The sequence below is a fragment of the Artemia franciscana genome, chromosome 7, assembly GCF_032884065.1.
Source record: "Artemia franciscana chromosome 7, ASM3288406v1, whole genome shotgun sequence".
Classification (NCBI taxonomy): domain Eukaryota; kingdom Metazoa; phylum Arthropoda; class Branchiopoda; order Anostraca; family Artemiidae; genus Artemia; species Artemia franciscana.
Window position 1 is genome coordinate 9,299,255 of NC_088869.1, and position 20,323 is coordinate 9,319,577.

Genomic DNA, 20,323 nt, shown 5'->3' on the forward strand with positions numbered 1-20,323 from the left:
TTTCAATTACATGCAAACTTCGCAATAGGCTTTAAAAGTTTTACGACTATGATGGGAAGGGGGCAGTAGCCAAACTCCTATTTCTAGTCACTTTTTGTCGTTTTAACTTTTAATTTTTAACTATTTAAGAATTTATTTTTTCATCTATATCAGTATCTGTTATGATTATTTGTTTTAATCTGTGTTCATTTAGGGCTTCAATAGTTCTTGGATATTAATTTTTGGTCATTTTAATTTTGAATTTTATGGGACTTCATTTATGCTCATCTTGGCTTTTAATAGAGCCCTTTACTTTTCTTTGAAAACTTCTTTTTCTGAAGTTTTTTTAATTATTTTCAAAAATGAACAGATTTTTGATTTGCCAGTTTTTGAATCATTAACAGAGATTTACATTTCTATAAAGTCCCGGGGACATCGAAAGTTAATTTTTTTTAAAATTCTGAGTAATTTCTGGTTGTTCTAAGTTTGAATTTTAATATGACTTTACTTTTGTTCATCTTGAGTTCTGATAGAGCTTTTTAGTTTTCTTTTAAAACTTATTTTTCTGGTAGTTTTTTTTAATAGTTATTTCCAAAAAAGAACGGATAAATAGCTCCCTGTTTTAGAATTATTAACTGAGTTTTAGTTCTCTTTAGAGGACATCAAAATAATAATATTATTCTCCCCTACTATGTTCATTTTAGGTCTTTTCATGCCTGGAAATCAAAATCTTCTGATATTGTTTGAAATTAGGAAATTTGAAAAACACGTTATGTAAACCACTTTTTTGCCAATGTTGCCGTGCTGAACCGTTAAACTACATAATGAAAGCTAATTAGTAGAAATTCTCAAAACTTCTTATCCTTAAAAGTTTTGATGAACAGTTTGTTTATTCCCAAAGGCACCCTCTTAAGCTGCATAATGTCACATGTTTTTAGTTTTTTTCTTGCTGATTTTTACCCAAGTTTCTTTTTTTATTATTCGGTGTCTAGCTCTTAGCTCTTGTTCATTATTTGGTGCCCATAACTCGAAAAATTTTATATCTGCATATTCATTTTTTATTATTTATTATTGATTTTTTTTTTTATTATTATTGTAAAACCTACACTCTCCTATGCTGTTCGGTATCACATGTTTTTAGCTTCTTTTTTTTTTCTTGCTGATTTTCACCCAAGTTTCTTTTTTTATTATTTGGTGCCCACAACTCCAAAAATTGCATATCCGCACATTGATTTTTTTTATTATTATTATTATAAAACCTACACCCTCCTAAGCTGTTCGGTATCACATGTTTTTAGCTTTTTTTTTGCTGATTGTCACCCAAGTTTCTTTTTTCATTATTTGGTGCCCACAACTCAAAAAATTGCATATCTGCACATTGATTTTTTTATTATTTATTGTTGATTTTTTTATTATTATTTTAAAACCTACACCCTCCTAAGCTGTTCGGTATCACATGTTTTTAGCTTTTTTTTCTTGCTGATTTTCACCCAAGTTTCTTTTTATGGCACTTAGTATTAACCAAGTGACATATAGCAATCGCAAATTCTGTCGGCCCCGGTTTTGCTACTTTAGGCACTTCAAGGTAAGCTAGGTTGATTTTTTTTATTATTGTAAAACCCACACCCTCCTATGCTGTTCGGTATCACATGTTTTAAGCTTTTTTTTTTTTGCTGATTTTCTCCCAAGTTTCTGTTTTTTATTATTTAATGCCTGCACACTGTCTGTAAACTGCCTATTTAACTGCCTATTTAAACTGCCTATTTAATGCCTGTAAACTGCATGTCTGCACACTGAATTTTTTTTTATTATTATTTGTTATATATTTTTTTTATTATGTCTAGTGTCTCACGTTTAGTGTCTCATGAAAAATGAGGTAATCATGACTTACGAAAGGGTGACCAGATCTTAATGAAATTTGATATTTAGAAGGATCTTGTGCTTTAAAGCTCTAATTTCACCTTCCCACCAGATCCTATGACATCGGGGGGAGTTGGAGGGGGAAACCAGAATTCTTGGAAAACGTGAAAATTGGGGTATTTTTATCTTACGAATAGGTGATCGGATCTTAATGAACTTTGATATTTAGAAGGAATTCATGTCTCAGAGCTCTTATTTCAAATCCCGACCAGATCTTTTGACATCGGGGTGAGTTGGAGGGGGAAATCTTGGAAAACACTTTGAAAGGAGGAATCGGGATGAAGCTTGGTGGATAGAATAACACTACCGAATCCGCTCTCTTTGGGGGAGTTGGGGGGGAGGGTTCAGTGATTTGGCGAGTTTGGTGCTTCTGGACGTGCTAGGACGATGAAAATTAGAAGGCGTGTCAGGGAGCTGCACAAATTGACTTGATAAAGTCGTTTTCCCAGATTCGACCATCTGGGCGGCTAAGGGAGAGGAAAAATTATAAAAAATTAGGTATTTATAAATTACGAGTGGGTGATCGGATCTTAATGAATTTTGATATTTAGAAGGACATGGTGACTCAGAGCTCTTATTTTAAATCCTGGCCGGCATTAAGCCTCTGATTTTCCTTTTAAATCAATCTATTGATTCTTAGAATTTTGTTAGAGCTCATACCATATGAGTTCTTGCCTCTTAGCTCTTCTTGCCTCGTCACAAGTGCCATATTAGCTCTTAGCTCTTGTTTTATTATTTGGTTCCCACAACTCCAAGAATTGCATATCTGCACATTGATTTTTTTATTATTTATTGTTGATTTTTTTTATTATTATTATAAAACGTACACCCTCCTAAGATGTTCAGTATCACATGTTTTTAGCTCTTTTTTGCTGATTTTCACCCAAGTTTCTTTTTTTGTTATTATTTGGTGCCCACAACTCCAAAAATTGCATATCTGCACATTGATTTTTTTTATTATTTATTGTTGATTTTTTTTATTATTATTGTAAAACCCACACCCTCCTATGCTGTTCGGTATCACATGTTTTTAGCTTTTTTTTGCTGATTTTCACCCAAGTTTCTGTTTTTTATTATTCGATGCCCGCAACTCGAGAAACTGCATGTTTGCACACTGATTTTTTTCTATTTGTTATTATTTATTTTTCTATTATTATAAAACCTACACCCTCTTTAGCTGTTTAGTGTCACACGTTTTTACCTTTTTTCTTACTGAATTTCACCCAAGTTTCTTTTTTCATTATTTAGTGCCCACAGCTCCAAAAACTGCATGTCTGCACACTGAATTTTTTTTATTATTATTTGTTATATATTTTTTTTATTATTATAAAACCTACACCCTCTGAAACTGTTTAGTGTCACATCTTTTTAGCTTTTTTTCTTGCTGATTTTTACCCAAGTTACTTTTTTTATTATTTGGTGCCCACAACTTCAAAAATTGCATATCTGCACATTGGTTTTTTGATTTTTTATTGTTGATTCTTTTTTATTATTATTATAAAACCTACACTCTCCTAAGCTGTTCGGTATCACATGTTTTTAGCTATTTTTCTTGCTGATTTTCTCCCAAGTTTCTTTTTTTATTATTTGGTGCCCACAACTCCAAAAACTACCTATCTGCACACTGATTTTTTTATTATTATTTGTTATTGAATTTTTTTATTATTATAAAACCTACACCCTCTTAAAATGTTTGGTGTTCCATTTTTTTTTAGCTTTTTTCTTGGTAATTTCACCCAAGTTTCATTTTTTATTATTTGGTGTCCACAACTCCAAAAACTGCATATCTGTACACTGATTTTTTTTTACTATTATTTGTTATTGATTTTTTTTTTGTTATTATAAGACGTACACCCTCTAAAACTGCTTGGTGTCACATGTTTTTAGTTTTTTTCTTGCTGATTTTCGCCGAAGTTTCTTTTCTTATTATTATTTGGTGCCCATAACTCCAAAAACTGCATATCTGCACACTTAATTTTTTGTTATTATTATTTGTTATTGAGTTCTTTTTATTATTATAAGAACTATGCCCTCTTGAACTGCTTGGTGTCACATCTTTTTAGCTTTTTTCTTGCTGATTTTCGCACAAATTTCTTTTTTTATTATTTGGTTCCCACAACTCCAAAAACTGCATATATGCACACTGAATTTTTTTTATTATTATTATTTGTTATATATTTTTTTTATTATTATAAAACCTACACCCTCTGAAACTGTTTAGTGTCACATCTTTTTAGCTCTTTTTTGCTGATTTTCACCCAAGTTACTTTTTTTATTATTTGGTGCCCACAACTTCAAAAATTGCATATCTGCCCATTGGTTTTTTGATTTTTTATTGTTGATTCTTTTTTATTATTATTATAAAACCTACACTCTCCTAAGCTGTTCGGTATCACATGTTTTTAGCTATTTTTCTTGCTGATTTTCTCCCAAGTTTCTTTTTTTATTATTTGGTGCCCACAACTCCAAAAACTGCATATCTGCACACTGATTTTTTTTTATTATTATTTGTTATTGAATTTTTTTTTATTATTATAAAACCTAAACCCTCTTAAAATGTTTGGTGTCACATTTTTTTTAGCTATTTTTCTTGCTGATTTTCTCCCAAGTTTCATTTTTTATTATTTGGTGTCCACAACTCCAAAAACTGCATATCTGTACACTGATTTTTTTTACTATTATTTGTAATTGATTTTTTTTTTGTTATTATAAGACGTACACCCTCTTAAACTGCTTGGTGTCACATGTTTTTAGCTTTTTTCTTGCTGATTTTCGCCGAAGTTTCTTTTCTTATTATTATCTGGTGCCCATAACTCCAAAAACTGCATATCTGCATACTTAATTTTTTGTCATTATTATTTGTTATTGAGTTTTTTTTATTATTATAAGAACTACGCCCTCTTGAACTGCTTGGTGTCACATGTTTTTAGCTTTTTTCTTGCTGATTTTCGCACAAGTTTCTTTTTTTATTATTTGGTTCCCACAACTCCAAAAACTGCATATCTGCACACTTAATTTTTTTTATTATTATTATTTGTTATATATTTTTTTTTATTATTATTAAACCTACACCCTCTGAAACTGTTTAGTGTCACATCTTTTTAGCTTTTTTTCTTGCTGATTTTTACCCAAGTTCCTTTTTTTGTTATTTGGTGCCCACAACTTCAAAAATTGCAGATCTGCACATTGGTTTTTTGATTTTTTATTGTTGATTCTTTTTTATTATTATTATAAAACCTACACTCTCCTAAGCTGTTCGGTATCACATGTTTTTAGCTATTTTTCTTGCTGATTTTCTCCCAAGTTTCTTCTTTTTTTATTATTTGGTGCCCACAACTCCAAAAACTGCATATCTGCACACTGAATTTTTTTTTATTATCATTTGTTATTGAATTTTTTTTATTATTATAAAACCTACACCCTCTTAAAATGTTTGGTGTCAGATTTTTTTTAAGCTTTTTTCTTCGTGATTTCACCCAAGTTTCATTTTTTATTATTTGGTGTCCACAACTCCAAAAACTGCATATCTGTACACTGATTTTTTTTACTATTATTTGTTATTGATTTTTTTTTTTTGTTATTATAAGACGTACACCCTCTTAAACTGCTTGGTGTCACATGTTTTTAGCTTTTTTCTTGCTGATTTTCGCCGAAGTTTCTTTTCTTATTATTATTTGGTGCCCATAACTCCAAAAACTGCATATCTGTACACTTAATTTTTTTGTTATTATTATTTGTTATTGAGTTTTTTTTTATTATTATAAGAACTACGCCCTCTTGAACTACTTGGTGTCACATGTTTTTAGCTTTTTTCTTGCTGATTTTCGCACAAGTTTCTTTTTTTATTATTTGGTTCCCACAACTCCAAAAACTGCATATATACACACAGAATTTTTTTTTATTATTATTTGCTGTTGATTTTTTTTTATTATTATTGTAAAACCTACACCCTCTCAAACTGTGTGGTGTCACATGTTTTTAGCTTTTTATGGCTCTTGGTATTAACCAAGTGACATATAGCGATCGCAAATTCTGAAAAATTAGAAAAATGAAGTATTCTTAACTTACGAAGGAGTGATCGGATCTTAATGAAATTTGATATTTGGAAGGATATCATGTCTCAGAGCTCTTAATTTAAATACCGACTGGATCCAGTGACATTGGGGGAATTGAGGGGGGGAAGCTAAAATCTAGAAGAATCTTTTGCTTTAGAACTCTTATCTTAAATCCCGACCAGATCCGGTGACAAGGTAATTGGAGGGGTAAACCGGAATTCTTGGAAAACGTGAAAATCGAGGTGTCTTACGAATGGGTGATCGGATCTTAATGAAACTTGATATATAGAAGTATCTTATGTCTCAGATGCTGCATTTTCAAATATAATCTGATCCGGGGACATAGAGGGTTGGAGGGCGGGGGGGAACAGATATCTTGGAAACCGGAAATCTTGGAAAACGCTTAGAGTGGGGAGATCGGGATGAAACTTGATGGGCAGAATTACGGATCTGTTCTCTTTGGGGGAGCTGGGGTTGTTAATTTGGAAAAATTAGAAAAATTTACGTATTTTAACTTAAGAACGGGTGACCGGATCCCAATGAAATTTGATATTTACTAGGAACTCGTGTCTCAGAGCTCTTATTTCAAATCCCGACCAGATATGTTGACACTGGGGGGAGTTGAAAGGGGAAATCGGAAATCTTGGAAAACGCTTATAAATGTCGTAGATACGTCATTGACGTAACCGGTATCCGCTTTCTTTGGGGGAGTTAGGAGGTGGGGTTCAGTGCTTTGGCAAGTTTGGTGCTTCTGGACGTGCTAGGACGATGAAAATTGGTAGGCGTGTCAGGGAACTGCACAAATTGACTTGATAAAGTTGTTTTCCCCGATTCGACCATCTGGGGGGCTGAAGGGAGAGGAAAAATAAGAAAAATTTATGTATCTTTAACTTACGAGTGGGTGATCGGCTCTTAATGAATTTTGATTTTTAGAAAAACCTCGTGACTCAGAGCTCTTATTTTAAATCCCGGCCGGCATTAAGCCTCTGATTTTCCTTTTAAATTGATCTATTGATTCTCAGAATTTTGCTAGAGCTCATATAATATGAGCTCTTGGCTCTTCCGGCCTCGTCACAAGTGCCATATGAGCTATTAGCTCTCGTTTCTTGCTGATTTTCACCCAAATTTCTTTCTTTCTTTTATTATTTGGTGCCCTTAACTCCAGAAACTGTATATCTGCAGACTAATTTGTTTTATTTTTTATTATTTTAATTTTTTTATTATTATAAAACCTACTATTTGTTCAAAAAGAGTTTTTTTTAATGAAATCTCTAAGCAGCATTTATTTAACTATATTTAATATAGCATAGTATAGCTAGTGTATTTGTCTAAATAGCAATTAGCCTGAATAGTTAATTAGCTAAATAGCGTGAGATGAACAGCCGCATCAATGTGGCAATAACCGCAGCTGTGGTCATTGCCGTATTCGCACCTCTATGTGTTTCGAGGTATCCCTCGCTTCCTGCTTTTAACTAAATGCCACTGGACAGTGGCTTCGGGGATTCGGCTGTGCCTCGTTACCAAGTTCCCTCGTCCTAGAAACCTCATTTAGTTTTTGGGCGAAAACCTACTACAAATTGTGCGTGACTGTAACTAGAGGTGCGTTAATTATTATAAGAACTTAAGTAATTAAATAAAATGATGGAATGAATCTGCCATTTCCAAGATTTGATTCGTGCGATTTCAATATTTAGCTTCGCCTGAAACTCAAATTTGAAGGCGAAGGCCTTAAACGTTAGAAGGGGTTTTTCTTTAATGGAAATAGATGGAACAAGTCTATTGGAAATCAATGTTGAATATTAAAACTGAATATCCCAATTTTGCTTGTGCTGTCCATGACCGTTCGTTGTTATTAGTTCTGCTACTGGAGATAAATGGAAGACCTCTGCTAAATAGGTTATAGTAGTTCAAAACATGATTCGGAGGACAAAACACACAGTTACTACAAAGTATTTTTTGTGGACGAAATTGCTCTAATATTCGTGCGAAGGCCACATCCACCCCACCCTCCTGCCTACTTCGTTATAAATAAAACAACAATGAAATGTATTTATTTTATTGTATTATCTTTGATTTAAGATTAATAAAATATTATGGTGAACGGCTCGTTGGAGGACTGTAGTTTTTTTTTCAAGCCATTCAATAACTGAAAGTTCTTTTTATATTTTGGGGGGTGGCTCAAGCCTGGTTCTAATTAATAAGTTTCATTTCGGTTGGAATATTTATATTCATATTTTTTTTTTATTTATTTATAACTATTTTTAATCCACTTGGTTTTCCTTATCGACTCGTATATCTGCTTCCCTGCCTCTAGTTATTTACATTTTCAGAAAGCCATTCATGATCATGGACGTACCCTAACGGATAGCCAGCAATGGCAAGCTGCAGTTCGTTATTCTCTCATTGCCTTCAACTATGTAAGGGCGACTCCTATTTGGGAGAATGCCACTCACAACTATATACGCAGACACTGCTTCAGAATGCTGGTTAATTGTTGTACCATGGCGTTAAAGCGTGGCATTTGGGAGAGGAGTCAACTTTTAAATATAAAAGAAAGGTGAATTGCTCTAATTTTTTCTAATTTCTCTAATATTGTCTTATTGCCTTCAACTATGTAAGGGCGACTTCTATTTGGGAGAATGCCACTCACAACTACACTTTTTTTGACATGTTGGTTAATTGTTGTACCATGGCGTTAAAGCGTGGCATCTGGGAGAGGAGTCAACTTTTAAATATAAAAGAAAGGTGAATTGCTCTAATTTTTTCCAATTGCTCTTATATTGTCTTATTGCCTTCAACTATGCAAGGGCGACTCCTGTTTGGGAGAATGCCACTCACAACTACATACGCCGATACTGTTTTCGAATGCTGGTTAATTGTTGTACCATGGCGTTCAAGCGTGGCATCTGGAAGAGGAGTCAACTTTCAAATATAAATGAAAAGTGAATTGCTCTAGTTTGTTCTTTTATATTGATTTCATCGATAAGATATCAATTTCAAAAAAATATCCATCACAAGCCCTGAAGGGCTGAATTGGAATTTTGGAGAAAAAAAAAAAAAATCATCGTGTCAGAAAGACACGACTACTAAAAACGTGCATTCGATGCCAAAACAACTATCAATATGAAAAATCATTCCTTAGTCAAAATTGTAAACTGCAAAAGGTCAGCAAGTTAAAAAGATAAAAACTGATAAAACTAAAAAAGAATTAAATAATCTATACATTAAGAAAGTTCATAAAAGAACATATAAAAAGGGAGGAAAACAAAACAAGCGAACGAACATAAAACTTGGGTATCACCAGTCCAAAATAAAAGGAAAACTAGTGCTCTATTTTATCTGTAATGGAGGGGACAAAGTTTTTTTTTGTATCTGGAGGTAAAGCAATGAGTGGGGGACAAGATAAGAATGGGTTCTGAAACAGTCCGAGGTGGGTGATATCTGGTTAGGGAGTGTCCTTTGGGGAAAAAGTTTATCGTGCGAGGATTTGCTATTGCATTTTTTGCAAATAGAAGGTACAACGTAACTCTCCTGTGCTTAAGTATTTCCAACCTGGCTTTTTTTTATTAATTCTTTTTCCTGATTCTTCACGGGATATGCTTGGATGTACATCCTTAGAGTCGTTTATTTCTGTTCCCGGATTGTTTTTCCGTGGTAGTGTCGATTTTTCCGGTCTCCTCAAATAATTCCTTAACTGTAGTTTGAATAACCCCTTACTATTAAGGATTGAGCCGTCCTGGCTAAGTGATTGGTACACTGGTTTGAGGATTCTTTGTCCAAGGGCACGGGTTCGATCCCTGGTATAGCCAGCTATTTGGTTTGGGACTGGGTTATGTGGCGTGACTCTGTAAGCTCAGCCACAGTCAATCCAGCTTTAAATGGGTACCTGGAAAAATCTGGGGAAGGTAAGCAGGAAGGGTTTGCGAAAGCACAGCATGGCTGGCCCCCCTCCCCATTGCACCTCCTGGCTGAAGGGCCACGAAACGGAGATCAGCACTGCCGATTTGCAACTTAAGGATCTAATGCCGTTATCTTACTTAATTATTAAGAATTGAAAGAATAATTGGTTTCTAATTGCAGTTCTTCGAAATTCCAAAATAACCGTGTTATAGCTATGCCACTAACATACAGTTAGTTCAATACAACTATGCTACTCACAACTATGTTTGCAAAAACTGATTCCGTATGCGAATAAGTTGTTATGCTGTGTTGCTAAAGCATGACATTTAATAGTGAAACTCTTTTAATAGGAGTGGTGTCAGTACCTAAGGGCTTTCAAATTTTTGTGAAAACTAGGATGTAATGCTAAAGATACTATTGAACGGGTAACAGTTTCCGCAAAAGGTTGGTACTTTTACAGCCAGATCACTTAGTTGCTTTTTGGATGCTCACAAGAAAGCATGCGTTTTTTTCTTCTCTTTTTTTGGCCTAAAGCCAAGCGATTACATCTCATAGTAGAGTTGGTGTACAGTAAATAGGCTTTATTTAAAGATAATGACTCGTACTTTAGGTGTAACTTTAATAAAGTAAAAGCTAATAAACCCAAATAAAGAACTTTATGTGTCCTTTAGTTAATGCATTTTGATTCCTCCCATGGCTGGGAAGTCCGTTTGGAAATTTCAGGACAAGTTTTGTTGGCCGAGGGTTGTAAGGGGGCCTATGATATCTGAGGACCTGGTCAGACTATTTTTTTCTACTGTATATGCAATAGTTTTTTTTCTCTTTTTTTTTGGTGCCAGTTGTTCGATAGGCTCTTTTGTTAGCCAGTTCATAAGCACAAACAAAAGGTGATTTCCTGTAATTTTTGTTAAGTTTAGTTTAAGGCCGTGATTAAGTGAACTTGAAAACATCGAGGTTCAAAATCGAAGTTAGGGTAGCCTTCTGTCTCTCAATACTCTAGAAACCGTCGACTGTCAAAAACCCTTTAAATAGCACCAATTATCAAGTCTTGTGAAAGGTTTTGATAGACAGCCTCCTTTGGCGGCTTGTCACCTCCTTATACCAGCTTGTCAATCTGGTCTCGAGGGGTGTTGTCGGTGATCTGAAACGATTCTTTTTGGTAACCGACTTGTAAAAATTTCAGGTAGCTGAAAATACTCTATGGGTCTGTCCGAAAACAGGAAAATACATCGAAAAATGGTTGCAATTATCTTACAGGTTATCGTCTTCTGCTCATGATAGTATTTATTTTGTTCTAAAAGCAATATCCTTCACAGAGTACACTTGTGAAAAAGAGCGAGACATTTTCTAAGATTTCTAAGCAATTAGAGGAAATAGAGCAAAATCCTAGCAAACATTTTGTAGCATCTTCAAGAAGCTACGACCTGATATTAAAAGCGGTATCTTCCCGCCAATGAAGACTTGAGTACTTTTTAAATATAAATTTTCAATTTTAACATGGGATTTTCAAGTTCCATCAGTTCACTTAATCACGGCCTTAATAATGTTTGGTTAAGTAGTAGGATTTTCCTTTTGTATGCTACCGTAGAATTTTTTTGTCTCCTAAAGACATAGTGTATTAAGGTATTTAATTCCTCTTGCACAAGACTAATAAATTCCGCTAGGAAGTGCTGATCAAACTTTTTAAAATTTCACCCCATTTTACTTATTGGTCAAAGTTAAAATGTAAGGCGGGTCTAAATCAACCAATGAAATTCATTCGTAGCTAAAGCTTAGCTAAAGACATAACAAGTGAATTTTATATTTTTACCGACGGGAAAAGAACCCGACGGGTTAATGTGATTATAATTTATGCTAAAAAGAATCTACAAAAAAACTTAAGTTACTTTTTTTCATTGTTGTCAGTGGTCTTTAGATAAATAACCGCAAGAGATTTTTTTCTCTCTTAAACTTACAATTTCTTCTCGGAAATTTACATATGTTCCAATACTCCCCTCCCCCTTCCAGTATTCATAGGCAGACTTTTCTTGCTTACTAAATGGCCAATGGAAAGTAACAAAAAAAGATTCTATTTCTATTTCTCAAATTTTAGAATAATATTAGATATATTTTCCAGTAAAAAATTACAAGTATCATCAACACAACATAATTCACTAATCCATAAAGGCTTTACGTCCTGAAAAGGGGAAAGAATATGAATACTCGTAAAACACTAATAAGAATTAAGTAAAAAATTATAATAATTCAATAAGAGAAAGAGAGGGAAGGATAGATATTGTTGAAAACGTTCGTTTCCCGACGGCTTTTGATAAGACAAACATCAAAAGGCTGTTAAAATTGGAACCGATGACTATTGGGAGACAAGTTAAAAAGATACAAATTTTCTTCTGAAATTTATATAAAGTGTATAATATTCCTGCTCCCTCTCATGGAATATTTTTCATGTCTATTAAATAGCAGGGGGAGCAGTGAAGATGTTAAAAGTACAATAGCTAAGGCTCGAGTGTTTTTTCACAGTTAAAAAAAAAGTTTGAAAGAATAAAAAGATAAATCTGCAAACCAAGATTAGAATATTGGAAGCTACAGTGATGACAGTTGTAAATATGGCTCTGAAGCATGGGCGCTCCGAAAAGCAGATGAAAATTTACTAGATATTCTCCAGAGAAATTGCCTACGGATTTTTCTGGGTACCCGGCTGACTGACTGTATTTCAAACAGTAGGTTGTACGAAAAATCTAGTTCAATCCCACTTTCTAGGGCTATAATGAAAGAAAGATTGAGATGGCTAGGCCACGTTCTACGGATGAAGGATGGCAGATTACCTAAGATTTCCCTTTTTGGTCAATCGTGTGGGGCTACACAGAAAGCAGGTCGTCCTTGTCTGGGTTGAGAGGATGTCATAAATAAAGATTTAAAGGAAATGGGAACTTCCTGGGAGGGTGTAAAGACCGAGGCTTTAAATAGATTAGATTGGAGGAGGAGCACGCGTAGCTGTGTTGGCCTCGGGTGGCTTGGTGCTGCAGTGTGTTATTAGTAGCAGTAGTATTAAATAGCAAATTGGAAGCAAAAAGTGTATATTGTACTTCCTGTGTCGAATCATAGAATAAGGAGAAAATATTAAAAAAAAAACAAGCAAATATAATTCACTGATACCCATAGAAACTCTATCACCTTATGCCACAAATAATTATAAACAGCAGCTCATAAACATTCAATGGTTGTAATAAATAAATAAAAGAGAGCTAATAGAGAATTTTAGATCCATGGCGAGTTTATAATTCAAACAAAGAGCAAAAAGATTGTCTTATCGTTTTTTTCAATTATTGACCATTAAAACACTAGGTGGAGATATGCGCTGTTGGAAAACGGTTAGAGTTCATGATAACGAACTGTAAGTAAGGAGGTGCTCGGCTAAATAGTAATCAAAACTAAAATGACATTTTGATATTAATAGATACATTAAAAAGTCGACTTATGCTGATTTCAAATAAATACGATTTATTGATACTCATCAAAAGTTATTAGCCTGAGAAAATTCAATTGATTCCTGAAAAAGGGGAAACACTGAAAAATCAAGAAGTCTTATTGAAATTCACAACATCAGATTCAGCGTATCAGAAAACCAGAATCTGATACTGCATTGATTTCAAGCTTCCATCTGCAGAAATATGGATTTTTTTTGCCACAAGAAAGATCACGGATGCGTGTTTATTTTATATATTTTTTTCCCAGGGTTGATCGCATAGGACCAATGGTCCAGAAAAATCAAAGAGGGTTCATTTGAACAAAAATTAAAAACCCTAGTACTCCTTTTAATTGACCAAAAAAATTGGAGGGCGCTTAATAATAATTTATTTTTAACCCATTATAAATAGCAAGAAAAAAAATGGAGTAATGAATTACAAAAAGAAAGAGATGAAAATAAATAAAAACTATCACTTAGAAAAAAACACGGGATCTTACTAATCCCATTTAAATCAATAGGCTTCGATTTCAGTTGCAAAATTGTATTCCACACCGCGTCAACAGAAATAGGCATAACTTGGGGCTTAGATGGACTCTTCTGAATGACATTTGATTACAACTTTGATAATGATCAAACAAATGTGTAAAATTATCATTTCAGATGCGTAAAAATAGAAGTAAAATGGACAACCTACATAGACTCAATAATCAAACTAACCAAATTATTGCTAGCATCTTATCTGAATTCTACTAATTAATAACATTTCTCAATTAACTTTACCGCGAGAAAAATTTAAACCCTTATAGCACAAATGTAAAATTACCATACGTAATTTTTTTTCAAATGAATACACAAACGTAAATTGGGAAGTGATTAATATCATTCTTATGTAACCGGGTTAAACAGAGTCCGGAGAATTAACTAGAGTTAGAGTAGCGTGCAGACATAAAACTCTTCTGGTTATAATTATATATGAATACCAAAATAAACAAATAAGAAGAATCCCCAGAAATTACCTGTACCTAATACTCGAGATACAATTAACACAACATCAGGGTTAAAAAAAGAGCATATGTTTTATTTCTATAAGAATTATTGTTTTCTGGTTTTTATTTACCTCTAAAAGAATTTCATAGAAATTTATAATTTCTTGTGATAAGTACAATCTAAACGGTCACAAATTAAATACAAATTTTTTTTTCAACTGAAAGTAAGAAACATCATTAACTTAAAAATAATAGAAACTATTACGTATATCAGGGGGCTCGCTACCTCCTTCATAATTTGCTTTGAAAATTCTGTTTTTGTAGTTAATGAACATTAAATACCCCCCCCCCGGGTAATAAATACTAATCAGACACAAACTCACAGATATAAACAAAATAATAAAATAGAGAACTAATAGAGAATTTTTGGAACCACAGTGGGTTTCAGAATTGAAAGGCTATGCAAAAGATTGATTGGAGTTGATGACGATTAGAATAAAAAAGAAAAAGGTTTGCACTTGGGGAAAATGTGCAGAGAAAATTGTGCAGCTGAGCAACACTGTATCTGTCGCTTTTTAATCGTTATAAGCGGTCCGTGGTTGTATAACGAAAATAACTGAATTTTTTCTCCGTACAAACCCCCCCCCCCCAAAAAAAAAAAATACTAATCAAATACTAATAATAAACGTTGAATAAAATATATCAATAAATAAAACAAGAGGACGAGTGAAAGAAAAAAGTGAGTTAGTTTTTATTAGGCGTAATTTAAAAGAAAGGGATAAAACTTTCAGATACAAAACTGAAGTGTAAAAACTGCCAGAAAAAAAAGAATAGTTCTTAGGATAATAAAAGAAAAAATAGACCGTGTTTTGGTCTGTTTATAAGTCCTGTAAACATAAGTACATAAAACAAAAAATTAAGTTTCGTCAATTTTCTGTTTTTTCACAGAGATCATCTTTTTTTTGCTTTCATTTTCGATTGAGCTTCTATGACCTCAGGAAGCTCACGAACGTCCATATTTTGTACGAGTCTTTAGCCAATAAGCTCGGGCAGTAAGCAATGTTCCCAAAATAACTGAATTACCACATGTAATTTTATTTTTTAATGAATACTCGTACATAGATTGGGAAGTGATCAATATCATTCTTATGTAACCGGGTTAAACAGAGTCTGGCGAATGTGTAGAAATATATATAATTATAACCAGAATAATTATAAGAAGAATCGGTAGAAATAGACTGTACCTAATACTCGAGATAAAATAAGCATATCAGCAGGGTTAACAAAAGAGCATATGTTTTATTTCTATAAGAATTATTGTTTTTTTGGTTTTTATTATCTCGTTTACTTTTAAAAGAATTTCATAGAAATTTATTTCTTGTAATACAAGTACAATCTAAACGATCACAAATTAAATATAAAAACAGTTTTTTTTCAACTGAAAGTAAGGAGCATAATTAAAACTTAAAAATAATAGAAACTATTACGTATATGAGGGGGGTTGCTACCTGTTTCATAATTTGCTCTTTAATCTAAAGTTTGACTTCTTGCCCCATTCCTGATCTACTTCTGAAGCACACGGGCGGCTTAAGAATCAAAAGCTTTCGAAAGTTATGAAAAACATTAGCGTAAAGAGTAAGGTATTTAGCAGGGGCATCCATATACGTAATAACTCCTGTTTGTTAGAGTTTTGATGATGCTCTTTACTTTAAGTTGAAACAACTGTTGTTGTATTTCATAAATGTTAAAAGAGGGGGTGGGGATACAAATACTTAACAGACACAAACTCACAGATATAAATCAAATAATAGAACTAATAATAGAACTAAGAGAACTAATAGATAATTTTGGATACACGGCGGGTTTCATAATTGAAAGGCTATCCAAAAGATTGACTGGAATTGATGACTTGATTAGAATACAAAGGGAAAGGTTTGCAGCTGAAAGGGAAGATGTACAAGGAAAACTGGATCTGCTGTTTTTTAATCGTTATAAGCGATCTGTAACTGTATAACGAAAAGAAAAAAAAAATTTCTCTGTACAAAATTGACAGAAAAAAAAGAGTTCTCGGGATAATTAAAGAAAAAAAGACCATGTTTTGGTCTGTTTAGAAGTCCTGTAAACAAAAGTTTACATAAAACAAGAATTAAATTTCGTCAATTTTCCGTTTTTTCTCAGAGATCATCTTTTTTTTTTCTTTCATTTTCGATTGAGCTTCTATGACCTCAGGAAGCTCACGAACGTCCATATTTCGTGCGAGTCTTGAGTCAATAAGCTCGGGAAGTAAGCAATGTTCCCAAAAGTGGTCCAGTTTTGGCAACATCTTTTTCCAAAATTCTATGTCACGTTTGACCTCGACAATTTCAAGATCATTTTCGTCAACAAAGGCTATTAGAAAGCAAGTTTCTTTGTCTATGATATTGAGCTGACCTTGTATTTGGTAATAATATTTGTGTTCCCTTTTGAGTAGAAGACGGTTCTCAACAGGATCCCACCTAAGGAAAAAACCAGGAAAAAAGGAAAAAAGCCCTTTTTAAGTGACCGAAAAAATCGGAGGGCCCCTAGACCCCCTTCCCCGCTCATTGGTTTCACAAAGTCAACGGGTCAAAATTTTGAGATAGCCATTTTGTTAAGCATATTCAAAAACCTAATAACTATGTCTTTGGGAACGACTCAATCCCCCACAGGCCCAGGGGGGAGAGGCTGCAAGTTACAAACTTTGACGATTGTTTACATATAGTAATTGTTATTGCAAAGGGTACAGCCGTCTTTTCAGGGGAATTTTTCACAGTGGGGTTGGGGTGGGTCGGATCTTTCCAAGGAAGAATGTATCATGAGGGAATAAAATTTCCATTAAGAGAGAGGGGTGGCAGGATTTTCTAGCATTATTAAAAAAATAAGGTAAAAATAGATAAAAAAAAAATTTTTCGGCTGGAATTAAGGAGCAGCATTAAAACTTAAAACGAACAGAAAATATTATGTATATAAGGGGGTTCGTCTCCTCCACAATAACTTGCTCTTTAAGGTATTTTTAGTAATTTCTACTATTTATATCGAGGTCTTTGTGATTCAGGGGTTATTATTCAAGAATTGGGATGAAATTCGAGCTTTAGTGTTAAGACAAAGGTATTGAAGATTGGGCGAGCCTCCTCATATACGTAATAAAAATATACCAAAATAGAAGTTCGTTAATTTAGTTAATTCGCAAGTTGCGTATATTATTACTAATAAAAACGTTCGAAAAAAAACAGTTCTAGTTGTATTTTTAAGTAACCACAATTGGAGGGCAACTAGGCCGCCCCCACCCCTTTTTTTAAAAGTATCCATGTCAAAACATGTATTAATGCAAAAACATTCCGAATTAAATTAACAAACATTTTTTTTTAACTGCAAGTAAGGTTAAGTTTTAAGAAAACTTAAAACGAACAGAAACTATTCCGTGAATGAAAGGGGTTTTCCCCTCTTCAGGCAATTAAATAAAAAAAAAAGTTTTTCCAACTGAAAGTAAGGAGCGACATTAAAACTTAAAAAGAACAGAAATTATTCCGTATATGAAAGGGGCTGTTCCCTCCTCAACACCTAGCTCTTTACGCTTAAGTTTTTTTTCAAGTTCTCTTTCTCGCAACTCTACTTTTTAAAACAGTAAAAAACTTTAGCGTAAAGAGTGGGGCGCTTAGGAGGGAACAGTCCCTTTCATATACGGAGTAATTTCTGTTGGTTTTAAGGTTTAATGTCGCTCCTTACTTTCAGTTGGAAAAACTTTTTTTTTATTTAATTGCCTGAAAGAACTATCAATTGGTCTAAATTGATCTAAAATAATTTATTAGGCCTGCCATTGGCATTGCTCAGCAGTTTTTCGAACTAATCACGCACATGATCAATAGAGTAAGTACTCATATGAATAACACTGTTCTATGCAAAACTTTTCTAACCGTTTAAGAAAGTAGCCTTATTCTATGGAAATACACAAGTCTGTGACATAAAAAGATTTTCTTGTGCAAAATGCTCGAATGTAGCAAAAAAGAATAGTTATTAAAATTTACAGGGGAGAATTTTATACAGTAGGAACTTTCTCTAATAGGGGTTTTAATACGAGGGGGGGGGGTGCTCCAAGGAAGCCCCTTGAAAAAGAGGTGGCAAATTTCTTAACAATATTTGGAAAAATGACAAGAAATTAATTAAAAAAAGTAGTTTTTTAAACTGAAAATAAGGAGCAACATAAAAATATAAGATAAACAAAAGTTGGTGTTTAATAAAATCCTTATCTTAGGATTGCTCTTTACGCTAAGTTTAACTTTTTGTTCCTATTCTAAAGAACGAATCCTGGAACATAAGGGATGTTTATTCGAATAAGAAGCTTTTTCTAAAAATCTTTTTTTTGGATTTACCTTTAACAGGATAGACTGAATAATAAAATTATACTACGTACATAATTATAAAACAATAGAGGAGGAAATTAACTTGCCTTCGGAACTGTCCCAACTTTCTCCTTTTATTTAACGCTGCTGCTTTCTTATTACCCATTATCTTCTCATAGAACAATATTAGATACAATGTAAAGAAACTTCTTTACAATATTAGATTTAGATACGACCCAGAGATATCAACAGGCAGTTTACAGCTCTGATGAGTAACACCCAATCATATGTGTTCTCTCCCCAAAACCACCCACTGCATTGAATCTCCTGACGATAAACCCAAATTCAGCACTTGTGCGCCCTCTCGGATTCATTGAATATTCTCAATTTTCTGTTTTTTATAGAACTTTAAACTGCGTTTTTAAGACAAATTTAAGCAATATTGTAATTTTAACCACGCAAGTAAATAGATCAGGAAGTTCTGAATACAACGGTGTGTAAATTGTTTTATTTTGATCGAAAATAAAGATATACAAGATTTTTAATGAGACCCTACTTTTCAAAAGTATTTACAAGGTTTTTTAAAGATAAAAAAAAATAAGGAAAACTAAAAAAAAATCTAAGATTGAGATTTTCAAGAACACAGTCTTCGCTATCGAATGGTATCTCTATCTTAATCTTGTGGTGAAGTACAAAGAAATAGAAGCTTCCAGAAATTTAACATGGGAAATCGGAACAGGCATCATAAACCTTAAATATAATTTAAAATCTTTCTTAGAACAATAAGAATTCAAATAAGAATTCTTCTCCAATAACAGCTTGGCCAAATTCTAAAACAAAGGCTGTGGAAATAAAGCTATTCTGCTCTATAAAAAATACGATTTTTCTATCTCTTTAATTGAAAATTTCATGAGTTGAAGTGAAAATGCATTGACTATATTTAAATTTAATATAAAAATGGGAAAACGTTCAGTCATAGATGAGGACCAGAATAAAAATGAAACAAGTAATTAATAAAAATATAATTATTGACTTCGTCTTCGTCAACTTCATCTTTCCTGTTTCTCTGTTTTCTTTATTATTCTCCTTCATCTTTATTTCATATGTATTGTTTGATTTAGAGTATTATTTATGTTCCTTTAGTGCTCTATTATTGCGTTGCATAACAAGCAAAGCTTCTGTGACCGAATAGCATTTTACTTTTGTCATAGTGTTTTAGTATTAGTAAAATGATTGATTGATGACATTTGGCTATGAAAACATAATTATTGACATTTGGCTATAAAAATTTGTCACGGGTGGAAGACAAGCCCATATTTTTTTGCTAACTTGGCAAGAAGCTCAAGTGCTGAGCTTGAAAAATTGAATATTTTCCCCTTTAATGCTAACATTTTCTGTCCATTAAATTTATTGCAATTTATTACTATGTCATTAAAAATAAGAAAGGGTAAGAAGCATTTCACATGATCAGATCCAGGAAGAAAATTAATAGAGGGTGATGACTTTTTTGTCCAAGTCTGATAATAACCTAGATTTCATACCAGTAAAAACTGCTCTGTTCCTGCACACCTATAGTAATTTTTTCACGGGCCAAAAAAGATGAGTAGGCTGAGCTGGGTAAGCTGAGTATTTGGTGTGCTAAACTTGCATTCCTATGTT

General features: G+C 33.2%; 1 protein-coding gene across 4 annotated transcripts in view; it reads left to right on the forward strand.

Annotated features, from left to right (window-relative positions):
• Positions 1-20,323, forward strand: part of LOC136028819 (uncharacterized) — a 314,462-nt gene that overhangs the window by 31,427 nt on the left and 262,712 nt on the right. For all 4 annotated transcript variants that reach the window (XR_010617883.1, XM_065706736.1, XM_065706737.1 and 1 more), the window contains exon 7: positions 8,285-8,511. Coding sequence is in view for 3 of the 4 variants with exons in the window: in XM_065706736.1 (XP_065562808.1) it covers positions 8,285-8,511 (227 nt within the window). In the remaining variant the exon portion in view is untranslated. The remainder of the gene's footprint in view (positions 1-8,284; positions 8,512-20,323) is intronic.